Consider the following 18,975-nt stretch of genomic DNA (forward strand, 5'->3'; position numbering starts at 1 on the left):
TGCTAGAGGTTTGGATGGTGCAGAATTTGTATGGTGCATCCAGGAGGGCTTCCTGAGACAAGGTGTAGATTTTCCAACTAGGGAAGGGGCAATACTGGTCCTGGTATTAGGGAATGAACCAGGCCAGGTGGTCGAAGTTACAGTAGGGGAGCATTTCGGGAAAAGTGACCATAATTCAGTAAGTTTAAAGGTGCTGGTGGATGAGGATAATAGGGGTCCTCGGTTTAAGTTGCTTAATTGAGGGAAGGCTAATTGTAATAATATTAGATGGGAACTGAGGAATCGAGACTGGAGGCGGATGTTTGAGGGCAAATCAACAATGGCCATGTGGGGGGCTTTCAAACGTCAGTTGATTAGAATTCGGGATCGGCATGTTCCTGCGAGGATGAAGGATACGTATGGCAAGTTGCAGGAACCTTCGATAACGAAGAATATTGTGATATTAGTCAAAACGAAAAGGGAAGCATTCGTAAGGTCAAGAAGGCTAGGAACAGATGAAGCCCGAGGAGAATATAAAAAAAGTAGGAAGGAATTTATGCAATTGTCTGGAGGGCTAAAAGGGGTCATGAAAAGTCACTGGCAACCAGGATTAAGGAAATCTCAAGTCCCTTTATACATATGTAAAAAGCAGGAGCCTGGGAAAGGGTAGGCCCAGTCAGGGACAGATGTGGGAATTTATGTGTGGAGCCAGAAGAAATGGGAGAGATGCTAAATGAGTACTTCTCATCTGTATTTACCAAAGAGTAGGACTTAGCCGTCGATTTGTCTAGGGAAGAGTGTGTACATAGCCTGGAACATGTTGAGATCAAAAAAGAGGAGCTTTTAGGCGTCTTGAAGAATATTACGGTCGACAATTCCCTTGGATTGGATGGGATCTACCTCAGAGTACTGAGGGAGGCAAGGGAGACGATTTCTGGGGCCTTGACATAAACCTTTGTATCCTCACTGGCTACTTTTGAGATCCCAGAGGACTGGAGAAATGCAAATGTTGTTCCATTGTTTAAGAAGTGTAGCAGGGATATCCGAGCAAATTACAGGCCGGTGAGCCTTACGTCAGTGGCAGGGGAATTATTGGAGAAGATTCTTCGTGAGAGGATTTACTAACATTTGGAAGCAAATGGGCGTATTAGTGAGAGGCAGCATGGGTTTGTGAAAGGGAGTTTATGTCTCTCCAAATTGACCTAATTTTTTAAGGAAGAGACAAAGATGATCGAGGATGGAAGGGCAGTGGATGTTATCCACATGGATTTCAGTAAGGCCATTGACAAGGTCCATCAAGGCAGACTGTTAGAGAAGGCAATGTCGTACAGGATCAGAGGTGATCTGGCAAGATAGATGCAGGATTGGCTTGGTCATAGAAGACAGAGGGTAGCAGTGGAAGGGTGTTTTTCTGAATGGAGAGCTGTGACTAGTGGAGTTCCGCAGGGATCAGTGCTGGGACCTTTGCTGTTTGTAGTATATGTAAATGATTTGGAGGAAAATGTAACTGGGTTAATATGTAAGTTTGCAGACGACACAATGGTTGGAGGAGTTGCAGATTGTGAAGAGGATTGTTAAAGGATACAACGGGATATAGATCGGTTGGAGACTTGGGCGGAGAAATCGCAGGTGGGGTTTTATCGGACAAATGCGAGGTAATAATTTTTGGAAGATCTAATAAAGGCAAGAATTATACAGTAAATGGCAGAACCCTTAAGTGCATCGATGGGCAGAGGGACCTTGGTCTACAGGTCCACAGGTCACTGAAAGTGGCAATCCGGTCGGAAAAGCTAGTCAGGAAGGCATATGGCATTCGTGCCTTCATCGGCAGTGGTATTGAGTATAAAAGCGGGGAAGTCATGCTGGAGCTATGTAGAACCTTCTTTAGGCCACACTTGGAATATTGCGTGCAATTCTTGTCGCCACATTACCAGAAGGATATGGAGGCGTTGGAGAGGGTGCAGAGGAGGTTTACCAGGATGCTACCTGGTCTGGAAGTTATTAGGTATGAGGAGAGGTTGGAGAAACTCGGATTGTTCTCACTGGAGCGACGGAGATTGAGGGGCGACTTGATAGAAGTTTACAAAATTATGAGTGGCATAGACAGATTAGATAGTCAGAAGCTTTTTCCCTGAGTGGAAGAGTCAATTACTAGGGGACATCGATATAAGGTGAGAGGAGAAAACTTTAGAGGAGATGTGCGGTGCAAGTTTTTTGCGCAGAGGGTAGTGAATGTCTGCAATTCGGTGCCAGAGGAGTTGGGGAAGCACGTACGATAGTGGTGTTTAAGAGGGAACTTTACAAATACATGAATAGGATGGGAATAGAGGGATACGGACCCCGGAAGTGCAAAGTTTTTATTTGACGGGCAATATGATCGGCGCAGACTTGGGGGGCCGAAGGGCCTGTTCCTGTGCTGTGTTTTTCTTTGTTCTTTGTTGTTCTTTGTATATATTTTTTAATTCCACCGAATGTTTTCGTCTGAAACACGAAAAATTTGTGCGACTTCATTACGTAGAACTGCATCGAACATTTGATCATTCCTCAAGCTGCTTCTAATTTATTGATTAAGCAGCTTATATTCAAGAGAATTTAGGAATCCTTCACCCTCCTTTCCTTTCGTTGTGACGTTCCCCACTCTGTACTTGTTAAATTAAAGCGCCCGGCATTGTTTCCGGTTACGATTCATGTCACTGAAGTTTGATGATAAATCAACTCCATAATATGCTGCGTGTTATCCTGGAATCTATAAAACCGGCCGAACTACTTTATATTGCTATTTCTGCTTATGTGACTATATTGATTTAGCCGATCATTGCTCTGCGAAATTGCTCTCCTGCATAATTGTCATCATACCCCGAACAACATCGCCTCCAACTTTATTTTTCTTTTCCTTATCCTTCCAGAGTTCACTGCAGACAGAGACGTCCTTTTCCCTTCACTGCGCACGTATTCTGTTAGATTCAATATATCAAGTCATGTGGCACCCTCTGCAGAAAACTCATCAATCGTTTACGGATGATTCTTTGAATTGATTTGCGTATTGGATTACAGCCTTGAAGCCGTTTATTTTTCATTCACTTGCTGCTCTTACGCAATCATTCCATGTAGTGTTACTGTTCCAGAAACTTCCAGAAACCAAGACCTGCCACAGATATCTCAATTCCTAAAACATTGCATGCAATTTCAATGTTCATATTTATATTATTTCATAATGTTGTTCTGAAATGCTTCTGAAATCTCCTGTTCTCTGTAGGGAACCTGTCATCTATCAGGTACGGAGCTGATATTCTCAGGGACATTATAGGAGAGTTAAATTTCCACGAAGTTCTTATTAATAACAGAGATAAGCCATCGAGAGACGTAATCACGAATCATGGCGAACGGCAATTGTTACATTATTAATCAAACATGTTCAGCCATGCAGGTTTGCCCGACCACTTCATAATTCTATCACTTAATTTTATTAACTGGACACATTGTCGAGGGAAATTGAAACATTTCAAGGCCCAGATTTTAAGTTCATTAACTATTCCACTGGCGATAAACGGCACAACGGATAAAGGCAGTAATAGAAAATATGTCCATCTTTGCCTATGGATATTGTGCGGTTCAAGTCTAACATGAAGATGCTACTGTCTGCATGCTTTTGTGAATACAATAGTGATATGTTCACCTTCATACAACAATGATGAACATTGAATAATTCGAGTCACAGTTGATACAGGAATGGTTCCCTTCACTGGTGAGTATTGTAGAATGCTAGCCCCGTGGACTGTAAACTTTAAATTCCTCCTTCTCATTTGCTCACTGGGATGTACATTGGTCATGTTTATTTGATAGCGCCGACCTGCAGACGTAGAATTCACTCCATAAACTAAGTCCACGGCAGCACCTGGTACAATGTTTATATTTCTCTACATGGTCCCTGATAGACCCAAAATTTCCAGCTGTTTCAAGATCAAGCCAAAAAATTCCGCATGGCCCATAGCATGACTCATCAAGTGGCCGAAAACTACAAAGTGAAATAGTTTTCAACAGTTGACGTCTTGCAAAGAGACTGAGAACAGACAGAAATCGGAAGCATCAATAAAATGATGGGCCACTCCTTGACTGATCAACACATGGAAGATTTATAACTTCAAGCAAGACTATATTATAATATAATCAAATTTCGTGCTCTGCCCTGGAATCTTACAATCAGCGATAGAATCCATTGTGCATATGTATGTAGTAATTATTTGCCACTGTCAAATTTACTGAGTGTTTGTCACGAAACAGACTTGTGCACCTGACCCCAGTTGCCATGCCTTACTGGGAGTATATATCAGTGCAGAGTGGCAATGAGGGCTAGCACTAATCAGATTTTAATACCTTACACCAGCGATCATGACTCAATGGGAGTTTCTGTCCGTTTAGATTTGTGCAAGCTGAAAGAAAGAAGGAGGTTTTTTTCCTGAAATCGTTATTTTAGTATACTGATATTTCTACTCCGTAGAAATTTTCTTTGCTTAAGACATTTTAACATGCAACAACCTGAGGAAGTTTTACATTTGTTAAAAATGTTTGGTGATAATTGTATAAAGGTAAATGGATCGATCGACATTGTTCCTTGTGGTACCCCTCAAGCGGAAGTTGATTCTGATTATTAACTTACTGGATCTGAAACTGTACCGTTATTCCATTCCTTCGTTAATTAACAATAACAAACGAGCATGCGTACGAACAATTAGAATAAAAATTAACTGAAATGTAGCAGGAGTTGGCCACTCTGCCCCTCGATCCTTCTCCGACATTCAGTAAGGTCACTGCTGATCTGAATTAACCTCTGGCTTACTGCCGTTCACAGTTCACCCCCAACTTCAGCAAGCATTTATCTAACTCAGCATTAACAACTGTCGAAAATACACTGCTTCCACTCTCTTTTGAGTAATGGGAGTAAAGGTCTCACTTGCCCTGAGAGAAGATAAAGCGTTTTCTTCATACCCTCATCTTTACCGAGTGTTCCCTTTAATTTAAACTGTGGCCCCTAGTTCTAGATACTCCAACAAGAGGAATGATCACCTCCACATCCATCCAGTCAACACTGTTCTGGATCTTAAATATTTCAATCAAACCACCTATTACGCATTAAGCTCCAGTGGATGCAGCCAAGTCTGACAAATGTTGCCTCAGAAGGCAACCTGCCCATTCCTGGCATTTACCTATTTAGCCGTCTCTTAACTGCTTCCAGCACATGTACATCCTTCCAAAAATAGGGAGGGCAATAGTGTACAGAATACTGTAGTTGTGGCCTCACCAGCTCCCTGTACAAACGGAGCATACTTACATTAGTATTAAATTCTCACAGTATTAACCGATAACATTCTGTTAGCTTTCATAACTAATTGTTGCACTAAAGTACGGTGCATCCACCGTGCACCTTTATACGCAGCACATGTCTTGAAAATAATCCACTGATTTTTGTTAAAGAGGATTTCCGATCTACTTAACTATGATGAATCCGCCTGTTTGCATTGTTTATTTGTTAAGTGCACTGTCATAACATATTTCCTCTAGTTAATCTAACTGTCCTTTCTTTCCCAGCTTCCTGCACTTCCTTCCCCCCTCCATAAATCACGCCCCCCGCACCCTATGTAATTAACGAGTTCCAATCCCTATTTTCAAATCGAATGGAAAGTTACAGTATCATCGGCATTTTGAACTAAATAAAGCCAACGCATAAATTATCTCCCTCGCCACTTATTGTAGGGCCGCAGGAGATTAAGTTCATCTGGACCTGGCGCTTGTCAGGACGCAGCCCCCAACATTTGCTCAGAGCCACAACTCTGCCATTTTGCTCCCTGATTTACAGGTATTTCTGGAATGATGCGTGCATCATCTGTAGTGATGAGCAATACAAATCAGTTGTTCAGTTACTTTGCCGGCTCCGTTATTTTCAATTCATAATTACCCAGGCTTCCTTTTCATAGTACCAACGCTTACTTAGTTAATTATTTTCTTATTGGAAATCTATAGAATTTCTTACCACGCTCTGTATGTCTCCAACTTGGTTTCCCCCATATTTTCATGTGTCCACCCTTATTCATATGTTTTGCCATTCCTTCATGTTGTGTACAATCTCTCCAATCTCCGGACATCCCACCAGCATTTGCACCGTTAAGTGCTTTAGTTTTTCATCCCGTTAAGGTTGATATTGTCTTTATTTTTTTTTTATTAGTTAGCCACGTTTGGTGGGCTCACGCCTTGATTTGTTTCTTTTTTCCTTTCTAGTCGGAAAGTAGGTATTCTGTGTATTCTGAAATATCCCTTTAACTGTAAGTTGCTGCATTTCTATTGACCTATTCATTAACCTCATTTAACAGTTCGCTTTAGCAGCATCTGCACTCATGCCCTCATCATTGTGCTTACCTACGTTTAAAATGCTAGTTTGGTACAACATTTATTCCATCAAACTGAGTGTTAAATTCAGTAATATTTTGATCAAGTCTACCTAGGGCGCCCTCATAATGAACTATTTAATTAATACTGTCTTATTACAAAGTACCAGGTTGAGCGCTGCACTATAGTTGGATCCCGAACGTCCAATGCTGCTATCCGGAAACCATTCTATGAATCCTTCAGCTGCGCCCCATTTGTTGATCAGATCGTTACAGTTTATGTAGATGAGTATCCTCCATGAATTACGCTCGGCCTTTCAGATATGAACTCATTATTTGACGTTTAGTACTTTGCCCTACCCATTACTGCCCAGATTCTGAACACCACTTCCAAAAGTGAATTCTTCACCTTATCATTTTCACTTCTTCCCAAACGCTTTCCAAATACTGATTTCCCTCTGTGTTCTGTTATCATCGTCGGTAATCAACAGAGACACTCCTCCATCATATGTCTGTCAAACTCGGTACGTATGGCAGATTTTCTTCCCTGAAGGACATTAATGAACCAAATGTGATTTTGAAACATTTGATTACATTTTAATCATCATCATTTCTGAGACTAGTTTTCAATTCCACATTTTATGAACTGAATTTTCCACCACGCCATGCCCCATTCGAACTCGAATCCCCAAATCATTAACATGGGATTTTGGATAACTGGTCCACTAATATTATCACTTGGCCACGGCCTTATTTTAATTCCGTCTTCTGAGATTGTTTTGAGATTTTGTATCAGCTTTTTGCCTATATTATCATTCGGGTTTTGCATTAGTTTAAGTTTGGAATGCATAGTCACAAGTAACGCACTTTAGTTAGTTTTTGCCATTTCACTGAAAGTCCCATTTTTAAAAATGATAGCCACAGCACAAGGTGCTGGAAACCATGCATGGCGGAGATGACGGACAATTTCGAATACAATTTTTTGAGTGTGTCGCTATTTTATTCCCCTTGTCAAGTTGTGTCACTCCATTTCTCTAACTCCCTCTCCGATTCTGACTTTGGAGGCGTCGACTGTTTGGTGGGATCAAGTCCCTTCCTTCTCTTCGTCTTGGCTAACATCTTTACATTTTCTCCCTTCTGCTATTGTTCTCCACTTTGTTTAATCTGACGTAAGTGTGGTTAAAAAATGAACACTGGAGCCCTTCCGTTCTTGCAAGCTATCATATAACCAATATTTACCACACCTCACTTGATAAGCCTTCTGAAATACTCACATCTCCCAAACCCGGTACTTCCCCGAGCACGACGTTTTATGCCTCAAATGACAAGTCCATACCAGTCAGATTGCAGAAACAGACCGTGACCTTATTCTTTTTGGGGAAATTATCACTTATCTTTCTCCATTTTAGAGGATGGTATTGAGGATGGAATAAGATTTACGTTGAACAACATTTTCAAGGCCATTACAGCCTGGGGTTGGAATTGAACCTGGGGCTCACCTGTTCAATGAAAGGGGTTTTACCAACTGAGCCACAAGATCGCAAACAAATGCATGAACAATTTGTTATAACTGCCCATCCGTAAGTTGATGTGGTAACATTCAGCCTCACTATGCGATGAGTAAATTGAAGCGAAAGTTTATCAACAAGCGGAAATCTCACAGGTGAGATCGGTATGAAGTTACACACTTGTGTTTCGAGTTAATGGGTGCCTATACTTTCATAATTTTCAACAGGCTAAAAAACCAAATCATAGAATTGAAGTGTATTAAGAGCACGGAGGCAGGTGGCTGTTCTCATCACGCCGTTTCCAGATGCCCATATCGAGAAATTCCAAGGATGATGGAAGAAGACCATTGGAAGGGTTTCCGAACACTTCGACTACAGTCGAAAATTTGTTCGTCACAAGCTCCAGATGTCAGCATCCATTGGGTCATTTGTTCACTGGATCGTTGAACAGCTCTCAAATCTCATGTGCTGTTTGCTTGTCAGGTCTATTTTCCCCAGGTATCACATAAAATCTGTTGCTCCTTAATAGGCTACCTTAAAATCAATCCTGATTGTTTCGAATGCCATTGAAGGAAAGCTATGATTTCTGATCCTTAAAGCTTGCAAACTGCAGTCAGGAGTATGAGCACAGATGTCGAGATGTCAAAGGTTATAGAATTAAGAAGCAAGAGAAAAAAGACCTAATTGAACAGTTGAAGATTAGATCCCATGAGCAAACACGAGTTCAATGGTAAAGTAAAATTGCAAAGTCGGTGAGTGAGTAATGTCCCAAAAGAGGAGCCTTCAAAATGCCTGTCCGAAATCAAAAATTGAATTTTCAAAGAAATATTTAGTGCTCGATAAAAACAATATCAGGCCAGCATAATATTCAAATTAAAGATTCCTGTTCTTAGTGACAGAGTTTTCTTCCAAATGATTTTATCTGGGAAGGATCAAAAAATCATATCGATTGCAGGGGAAAGAAAAAACACAGACAATGATAATTATGGATTGATGCAGGCCTAGGGAGCTACTTAGCATTATTTTAGCATCATGGGAAATAGTTTGCTTTAATTTCTTGTTGTTATATTTTAATCTCAAAGAAAGTAAAGCACTCATGTAAAATTATAAGGTGGACCATTGATAGGTGTGGTCTCAAAGTGTTTATTACTAAGTCTGCTTGACAGAGGCCAAGGTTCACGTTGCAACGCGAACGAATTTCTGATTTTCTGCAGCTTATTCGAACGTAGGCCGCATGCGCTGCATCATCCGCAGTCATGGGCGTGATGAAATGCCTAACGAAGCCCACACAGTATTTTAGAAAATTTCTTTGTTTTTGAAAAACAAAGAAAGTGAATGGGGTCCACCCAATTGTTGATAGGATATTAGAAGATCAGAAATATAAACAGGAGTAGACCAATTGGGCTCGCCAGACTGCCCCACCATTCAATCCTATCATGGCTGAGGCAATGCGTTCTTAAATCCACATCTGTGACAAGTCCCCAGAATGCTTAAAATTATTCTCCTTCGAAATCGTGTCTACATCTACATTGAATATACTTAGGGGTGGAGGTGGGTGTTATGAAGGGATCAGGAAAAAGGCGAAGGATTGACACTAGGTGAAGTTCTCCTTCTGAAAGCCAGCACAGACAGGATGGGCCAAATGGCCTTCTGTATTGTGCCCATTCTATGATTATGTTCTCTCTGTCAGTGTGTAGGCAATGAGTTGAGGTCACAATGAGATTCTTTCAACTGAGACTTGGACACGACCCCAGGTTAGGGTTGCCGTGAGGCTTGGAATACATCGACAGCTTTTACTATTTTTCGTTCTTGGGTGAGAGAATTGCTGGCAAGGCCAACATTTATTTGTGGAGCCTTCTTCTCCATTATAGATGTTTAATTCTCCACCATCATTCGCCACTGTACGTGCAAGCTCTGCACAGCTAAAATCTGATCCTTTGATTGTGGGATCACATCGAAAGCGATTGTCTGTGAGGACAGGAGGCAATAGGCACAAAAACAAAGTGTTGTAATGGGAATGAGGTGAACAGGATTTGTAGAAGGCACTAGTTGAGTCTCAGTTGTTGTATCAGTTCTGGCTCTGGGCGCTGCTCTTTATGAACGATGTGGTGATGTGAAGGATGTAGGAAAGAGGGCAGGAAAGATTCACGAGAAAACTCCTGGAATGAGGAACTTCAGTTATGATGGTAGATTGGAGAAGTTAGGACTGTTTTCCTGGGAGAAAAGAAGGCTGAGAGTCGATTTGATAGAAGGATTGAAAATCACGAGGTACCTGGTCAGAAGAGACAGGGAGGAAGAGTTACCGTTCGTGAAATGTTCAAGACTTCGAGGGTAGAAATTTAAAGTAGTTCGTTAAAAAAAAGCAAAAGTGACACGAGGAAAAACTTTACTTTCCCTGCAAAAAGTGGTTAAGGCCTGGAATGCACTGCCCGAAAGTGTGCTGGCGGCAGGTTCAAAGGAAGCATTAAAAAGAGAGCTACACTGTTGTCTGGCTTTATATCCGTGCCTGCGGCCCTGGGTCCTAGGGTACAATCCATTGGAAATAACTTTCAAAAAAAATTATCAAATTCCTCCTGCAATCATGAGTATGGGTTTCGGTAAAGGGGCTGTCACTAGGTAAAATGTTGGGACTGAGCTTTGGTTTAGTGTCTGGATTTGAAGAGGGTTAGGAGGGAGTTCAAGAAGTAAACAAAGTTCCAGAGGGGGGAAACTGAAAGATTGGCGAGGAGGAAAAGCGAGGAATATGAATGGCGTTCTCCATCTTTCAATTGTTATTCAATGAAGAACCCAAAGGGAAAAGCATCCCTGTGCCAAGCAGCTGCTGATTATTGCAGTGAGCGGCAAATAGAACTGAAATTAGCAGAATTCTGGTGTTTACTGAGGGAGGGTAAACGGGGTAAGCAAGGAAACAAAAGATGGTTGATTCTGAATAGCTGCCGTCAAAAAGCAAAGGAAATGAAGGAAAAAAGTAAATTTTAAAAATGAACAAAATGGTGGCAGAGATTAAAGTGTAAATTACTCTGTCATGTTGCGGTCACAGTTTACAAGATGCACGTTTATTGTCAGATTATTAATGAACTCTGCGTGTATATTCATTTCCAAATTGGGCATAGCGCGGCTCCTCTCGGTTTTAAAGTATCTTGTTTCAGCAAACTGTCCTCGATTCAATCTACCAAACCACTAATTTCACAGAAATTCCGTTTCAGCCCAATTGAGGTGAAGGAGCCAGTTTCTGTGTTAACGCGCAGACGGAAATGTCGCCTGACTGTGTGGGTTCAGGGCCCTTCTTTTCAACGTGCGCTCATATTCCGGGATCTCTGAAAGCAACCGCAGATTCTTGACTCTGTTGATATACAATCTTTATCAGCATCTGTCTCCCATATACCTACCAAATTCAAATTCTGTTTCCAATTTCGCGTGCTTTCGCTGTATAAATACCAGAGCTTTCGCCACTTCGGGGAATTGAACCCCTATCTCCTGCGTAACAAATGGGGATACTAAACACTATGCTAACGAGTGAATTGAACTGCACGATGTGTACATGCTAGATCTTCCATGCCTCTAACATGCACACACAAACTCATTTACAGCGCAGCAAAGCAATGATCATTGCGCTGTTGTAGAGGAGATGCTTTCCGACTGATCTAAACGAGCATAATAATCGTCCTGGGTAAAGTAATCTATCATATATAAAGCCACAAAATTCAGTGGTGAACATGTGGTTTGTGTGTGTGTGTGTTATGCGGAGGTAATGATAGAGAGGTGGAGAGAGAGACAGAGAGAGAAAGAGCCAGTGATGATGCCAGCTGACTTGAGGATTGAGAATGTTATATCCGTGTTGAAGAAAGTAGCGGTTGGAAATCTTCTCATTAGAAATTCTCCCGCATGTGTTTTAGGAACAAAATCTCATCTTAACGGATCAAAATAATCTCCGGGCTTGGCGTTTCTTATTTGAGAGGTTTAAAATTAACAATAAAAAAAACAAAAAACGCTGGAAAGGCTCAGCAGGTCTGGCAGCGTCTGTGGAGAGAGTAACCAAGTTAACGTTTCGAGTCGGCATGACTTCCTCAAACTGCGATTGGCGGGAATGGAACACGAATCAACTGCGCGGAAGACAGATGATATCCCCCACTGCACCACTAACGCTGATGACAGGCCCTTCAATGCCGGGAAAAGTGCCAAGACACTTACCAAGAGCGTTATCATTAAATATAAAAGGTCCGGTTGCTATGCAGCCATTCACAATCTCATCTGGACACATCCTTTGTTTTTTTTAACTAGAACCATTACAATTCTGTTCAGCTTTTGTACCATGAAACCTTTCCTCTCCTCCACCCCAACAACCCACCGCCCCAACAAAAACCCTCACTCAGCTCTTTTGTTAACCCTGCACCCTCCCGCTCTCCACTGGTTTAAACATTGTATTCTTCTAATTTCTTTTGTTCTGATGAAAAGCCATCGACCTAAACAGTTCACTGTGTTTGTCTACACTGATGCTCTGTGACCTCCTAAACATTTTTGGGTCCTTTTTTTGTTTCTGTTTTTTTTTTTCACTTTTCCAGTGACTACACCGTTTCCCTTTTCCATTTGAAAGGTTTGCGAAAAAAAGTTGTGAACAGTATTTATATTCCTCACTCTTGCTCCTTGCTAATCTTCCAGTTGTCTTCCACCAGAGATCTGTTTGTCTCGTGAACTCTCTCCTAACGCTCCTCAATTCCTGACACTAAACCACAGCTCAGTCCCTATGCTGAAGCCACTGACTGCCCCAGTAATGAAGTCCCCCTTCCTGATTTCTGCAGTGATTTGACACAAGCTTACCAGATGCTAAGGGAAACAGATCAGTCAGTCGAAGAGCCTATTTCGATTGGCTGGTAATCTCGGAGTGTAAACATTAAAACCAGAGATTCCGGCATGGAAATTAGGAAACAATTCTACACACAAAGCGAGCTAGAACTTCAGGGTCACATTCTGTGAACGGAATCTAATGTTTGATTGATTGTTATATTTTCAATCTGAAATTGATCGAGTTTTGTTAAAGGAGGGTATTAATGAATCTGAGGCAAAGGCGAGCAGATGGAGTTAGTAACAAATTAGACGCAACATCATTGAACATATTCCAGGGGCTAACTCGCCTCAGCAACAGCAAACTTCGAGGGAAACAACTCACCTACAGCCTTCTGGGCTCAACATTCAGTTCAAGAAATTTACACCATAACATCTGCCTCTATGTTGGTTCTTGCGCCTATTTTTATTTTCCTGGTTTGGTTTTGTCACGATTCTTTCTTTCTAAATCATGTGACATTTAGGTGGTTGCTATGCTGCCACTCAGAACTTCATCTGGACACATTTTTTTATTCTTTACTTTACCCACAGGAATACAGAAATGTTACAGCGCAGCAGAAGGTCACTCAGACCACCCTGTCTGCAGCAGATCTCCGAGTGAGACATTCCCTTGCTTCTCCCCCTAGCCCTGCACATTGTGCCATGAAAAATGTTGTCTCCTGCCTCACAGGCAATCACTTTCGAAACGACGGCACAACCACTGGATCAGATCGAAGTTCTGCAGTCCTGCCACATCGAGTCATGCATGGTGATGGACAATTAAACAGCTAACTGGAAGCGGAAGCTGCGTGAATAAATGAAGGCCTGTTCACACAGCATTGTAAATGCGTCCTCCTGACTTGCACATGCCTTGCTTGGTTTGAGTGCATCAACAGTAGGTGTTGCACTTGGAGCCTTTTAGCTTCGTTGACCAGCGAAGCTTATTTAACACTTATGTCTATCCTTAAGTATTTCTTTGATGCTGTTTATTTTGGGCTTGTCTTGCAAGTCTTGCTGGAATGTATCTATGTGATTAACAACTGACCAATTCTGCCGACTATTTCTGCACTAGAAAAATCATACAATGGACCCCTTTCTCTGCATCTGCTGATGAAGTTGAGCATGGGTTCGGTCTGTGGTGGAAATGACATGACATGTCGATGATGAATTCTGAAGTTGAACGTGATTCTGAACCGGTCTTCCAAATATAACCCATATCTTTGCGCATCCTTTAGCTCTTCTGCTGTTAATCCTGACATGTTCAGCCTGCGTAGACCTTCATTCACAAATTTAGGCGAATTTTAATGTCATGCTTGTCTGGCTCAGGCACACCTGAATCAAGAAACCATAGCTCTGTTTAAACATTTTGAATTCGGGTGGTAGTTCAGCTGCATCCGAATTCAATCTGGGGAATTTTGTGGACATTTTGACAAAGTCCCTTTGACCTTCCTTCTTCTGTAGTACCTGGAATGACTGTCACTGTGGCTGCTTTTGCTGACTTTTCCCAAGTTGTGCCAATATAATCGTAGCCTTCTCTGGCCTGATTTTTATGCAGTTTTGTTTATTTATTTTCATTCTTTGACTCTCCCTCGCTCACTATCAATCCGGTCCACGCCCTGGTCAGTCGCCTTTCTTGACTGACCTAATCTGGAGCTGGTCCTTTTGATACCCTCTCCCACTCACTGAACTCACAGGCCATGCACTGCAATCTCACCATGAGGGATCCGTCTGCTTCCCTGCGCTTCATTTGAAGACTATCTGACTCTGTTTTACAACTTTTCTGTACAGTCAGCGCGCTGTCTTCTTAATGCTTTCCGAACTTCGGCTCTCTTTAGGTCTGATCAAACTTCAAGAGTCGCCTCATGCCATGTAGCATAACCTGACACAGTTCACCAGTCGGATCTGTAGTTAATCTTAATGCCAGGCTGTCTGATCACCGCTGAACACCATTTTCTGTTGTTATAATGATGGAGGCGCCAACCACCATTCAAATATATGGCTAATGCTTTGAGATACTTTGCCCCATCAATTGCATGTCGTCAGCTGTGGTGTCCTGGTAGTGAGCATAGCTGCTTTTCAAGCAGTTGATCTGGGTTCTACTCCCAACAATCGCAGTTTGTACATTTTAGATTTCTGAGTTCAGGGGCTCCAAGCAGGAGTTGATTCTGATGAGGTGAGATTTTGTTCCGAAAACACACGCGGCTGTAATTCAAGTGAAGCGATTTCCAAGGTCCACTTATATAAGGGAGGAAAATAGTCATGTAGGGATTTGAAATTGAGAATGAGAATTTTATAATGGAGGCATTGGCGGGTCAGGAGCGAGTTTTCTAGGTCAGCAAATGCGGGGTGATTGGTGCGGTTTCATATATTTAGATTAGGGACACATAAATACTTGTCCAGAGGTATAACGCTTCAAGACATCACAGCTGCGCCTTGTTCTGCTCACAGGCAGCAGTGAAACTAAGACTGGATTTCACGGCCCATTTCCCTTCTAGTAAGTCATGCTGCTATCCCTGAAAGCAGATTACAAAACCCAAGTGCATTTTACCCTGGAATAAGCAGGATTTCAGTCTGATTTCTCAGGATATGACCTACATCACTTCAGATAAAACATAAATAAGCAAGGAAATGAGCACAGCCTTGAAATTTTCACAGGAAACATTGAGTTGGGAAAGAGGTGAAGTATTGAAAGAACTCATCTCAAAAAATTGAAAAATGCAGGAAAAATTCGGCTGCTCTGATAGTTTCGGTTTAGGGGATCAATTATTGAAACCTTCGATAGACCTGAAATATTTACTAACCTTCCTCTTTGGGAGCTGATTGTAGCACCTTCTGTTATTATTTCAGATTCCCAGCGTGAGCAGTCTGTCCCTTTCTGAGCAATAAAACAATCTCTGTGCTGGAATCGACATTCAATTAAAGAATTAGGAAGCAGCAGAGGGAAAACGTTCAGTGAATTAGTGAATTTTACTGAATCCGAGTAATCCTATCGCAGCACCACACTAAAGTTCAGGGAAAACCTTCATTATCAGCGATGAGGAACAAGCCTGAGTTATGTTTTAAATGGAAGATAAGTGAAGGTTGAAAACCTTTTTATTAGAATTACACCTGCGCGTGATTTCCGTGCAAGATCTCACCGAAACGGATCAAATAAAGATCCGAGTGTGGGGTTTCTGATTTGAGATTTTTAAAAAATCAACAAACGGCGATGTTAGGGAATTGAACAAGAGTCAACTGCTTGAAAAGCAAAGCCACTCACCACTATACAACCATCACTGAACGCGGTACTTTTGCAGCTGCAAAGTCTCCCAAGACACTTAAGAGGAGCGTTATTGTTAAAAAAATAAGCTGATGCTCAGCCAAGAAAGGAGAAATTAGGTCTGGTGACAAAAGTTTTGTCAGAGAGGTAGACTTTAAGGAGCTTCCTAAAGATGAGAGGGAGCTGGAGAAGTGGAGGGGTTTAAGGAGGGAGTCCAGAATTTTAGACCAGGACAGCTGAGTGCACGGTTGTCAATGCTGTAGAGGTTAAAACCCGGAATGCACAAGATGGCAGAAGAGCAGGAATCTGGAAGTTTTGTTGGGCTGGAGGAGGTTACGGAGAAATGAAGAGGTGAAGTCATGGAGAGATTTTAAAGTAAGGATGAGGGTATTAAAATTGAAGCATTGCCGGGGGAGGAGCCAGTGTCGGTCAACAAACACGGGGGTGATGAGTCAACTGGACTAGATTCAGGTGAAGTTCCAGGCAGCAGAATTTTGGATGAGCACAGGTATGTCTGGGGTGGAAGATGGGAGGCCGACCAGGGGAACACTGGAATAGTCAAGCCGAGAGTAAACAAAGGCATGGATGAGGGTTTCAGCAGCAGATGAGCTGAGGCAGGTTCACAGTTGGCCGATGTTTAGGATGTTCAAGTACTGAGTGTTCATCTGATAACAGCCTGTCAGTCTGTCTAATATCATGTAGTTATATCAGAGACATTACGGGTAAAATGGATACAGCGTCAGCCATTATTGTTCAATATTAAGATTGTTACTGTGTCGGTATCTCTGGAACATTATGTCGCTGCGGGACTTTTCACATTTCACTGCAATCAGAAGCTGACCAAAATGTCCCAGACTGTGGCCAAGGACTGAGACCCTTTAAAGCTGACATTTGCCCCATTAAGTCGCTCAATTGGGATAATTCCCTGCAGAATATTTGCTGTTCATGAACCATTAATATCAATAATTCCTGTCACTGGGTTCATTGAGAGGGATGGAGAGTCAGTGAACAGAGCGGAGTGTCTCAGTTGTTCTGTTCCTGACTCTCCCCCTCCCGGTAGTTTAGTGATGACTCGGTCTCCCAGGGAATGTGTTGTCTGCAATTCCGCCCGATTCCAGTCTTTTAACACTGAGTGAACTGACAGTTGTCAGTAACTCCAGTATGGGGGGTTGGGGGGGCGGGGGTGGGGGGGTGGGAGGGGGTGGGGGGGGTGGGGGGTGGGTTGGGGGGTGCGGGGATGATCCACGTGAATTTCACTACATTCAATGGCAGAATCTCTATTCACACAAATCTGTTTTCAGGCGCCTCAAACAATTCATCATAATGTGCAGGGTACCGGCAATCACACACTGTAGAGGAAGCTGCTGATTTGTGGCGTGCAGCATGGGACAGAGAATTCTTACCCAGCTTGTCACACAGAGGACATGCTCGTACCTTGGCCCAGCTGTTCAATTGAGCCCGAGGTCTATCGTTCTCTACACACAGGTTAACATTCTCCTTTCTCACTGCTTTCATTTCAGCCTGTCACACTCAGTAGCTGAACTCTAGTATGTATGGAGGTGGATAAAGTGTTGTTCGATCTGCGATGCTCGACTGCGCATGTGCATTACCCAACCATGTAAGTTCAGCTGATACCAACTGAAGCTCAGCAGAATGTGACTGTGAAAGCAGCTGGTGAGGGGCTCTGTGTCTCATTGGCCTGATGTGGCTGTTTTCATTCTGACTGGAGGCTGAACGTTGAGTCTCAGCCTCCTGCTGCCTTTCCTCCTTCCCTCTGGCTGCCTCACTCGGCTCCTTTTCGCTGTCACTCTACAGAGTGTCGGTTTTCACCAATGCTGAGCACTGCTCGGTGCGACAGGTGGAGGTTCACACGGTCCTGGTGGGAGATGGTTCCTCCTCCTCCTCATCCTCCAGCTTGGCCATTATCCCTGCAAACAGCAGTCGGCTAGTCTCCAACCCAGGCCCGGGTGAATGACACTGTTTTCCCTTTCTCTGTGGAGGGCCACTCCCATTGCCATGGTGACCAGCAGCAGGAGGCTGCACACTGAACTTGGTCTTCACTTTTTCACCTTCTGTGCGCTCGCTCCTGCAGCCCGATCAGCAGCAGCGCCCAGCTACAGATCAACAGTGTGCTGGGCGGCCTTCAGCTCCTTCCTTAACTCTGCAAGAACTCTGCATCTGAATGTCTCCGAAATCAGTCAATTCGCAATGAATAGGATTGAATAAAAGGGTTCTTTGTTTATTGCAGCTATTAGTATCTGCCTCTGTAAATCCACCTGCGGCAAAGCGCCCAGGAAGCAGCTGGCAACCAAGGCAGCCCGGAATTGTCCCTCCACTGGCGAAGTGAAGAAATCTCATCGCTACAGGCCGGGTACAGTCGCGCTCCGAGAAATCCACCGATACCAGAATTCTACCGAATTGCTTATCCGTAAACTGTCCTTCCAGCGCCTGGTGAGGGAAATTGCCCAGGGCTTCGAAACTATCCTGAGGTTTCAGAGTGCGGCAATTGGAGCATTTCAGGAAGCCAGTGAGGCCTACTTGGTTGGCCTGTTTGAGGACACCAACCTGAGTGCCATCCATGCCAGAAGAGTGACCGTAATGCACAAAGACACCCAGATTGCACGACGGAACCGGAGGCAGCGTGCTTAAACTCTTTGCTTCATCACATTTCCTCCAGACTATTTTGAAGTCACATTTAAACATTTTCTAAAACATTATTGGACCGTAGGTTTGTCTTCTTGGGGGGCTGGGCCTTTATTTTGTATTTTTGTTAGTTTTGAGTATTGATTGTGACTTAATGAGGAAATAGCGAAAGATTTTGTAAACATTCCTTCGAACTCTTGGCTCAGGTTGCAAAATAAACATTAGTATCTTTACAAAAAAAGAAATGGTCGAGTTTGACCTATACATGCACGTCTAATCGGAGGTATTGAAGAAATGATTGTGCAAAGTGATTTTTTAAGCAGTTTTCTGGCTAGTATTACACTCTACGTTGTTCGCCATGACCCCAGGCCTATTCAATAACCTC

At 42.8% G+C, this 18,975-nt stretch overlaps 1 protein-coding gene across 1 annotated transcript; it reads left to right on the plus strand.

Annotated features, from left to right (window-relative positions):
• Positions 1 to 385: 385 nt before the first annotated feature.
• Positions 386 to 18,596, plus strand: LOC144692035 (histone H3.3A-like). Its single transcript, XM_078560592.1, has 2 exons — positions 386 to 521; positions 18,196 to 18,596. Exons 1-2 carry the CDS (start codon positions 386 to 388, stop codon positions 18,594 to 18,596), a joined length of 537 nt encoding a protein of 178 aa, XP_078416718.1.
• Positions 18,597 to 18,975: the final 379 nt, after the last annotated feature.

The sequence above is a fragment of the Cetorhinus maximus genome, chromosome 16, assembly GCF_964194155.1.
Source record: "Cetorhinus maximus chromosome 16, sCetMax3.hap1.1, whole genome shotgun sequence".
Lineage (NCBI taxonomy): Eukaryota > Metazoa > Chordata > Chondrichthyes > Lamniformes > Cetorhinidae > Cetorhinus > Cetorhinus maximus.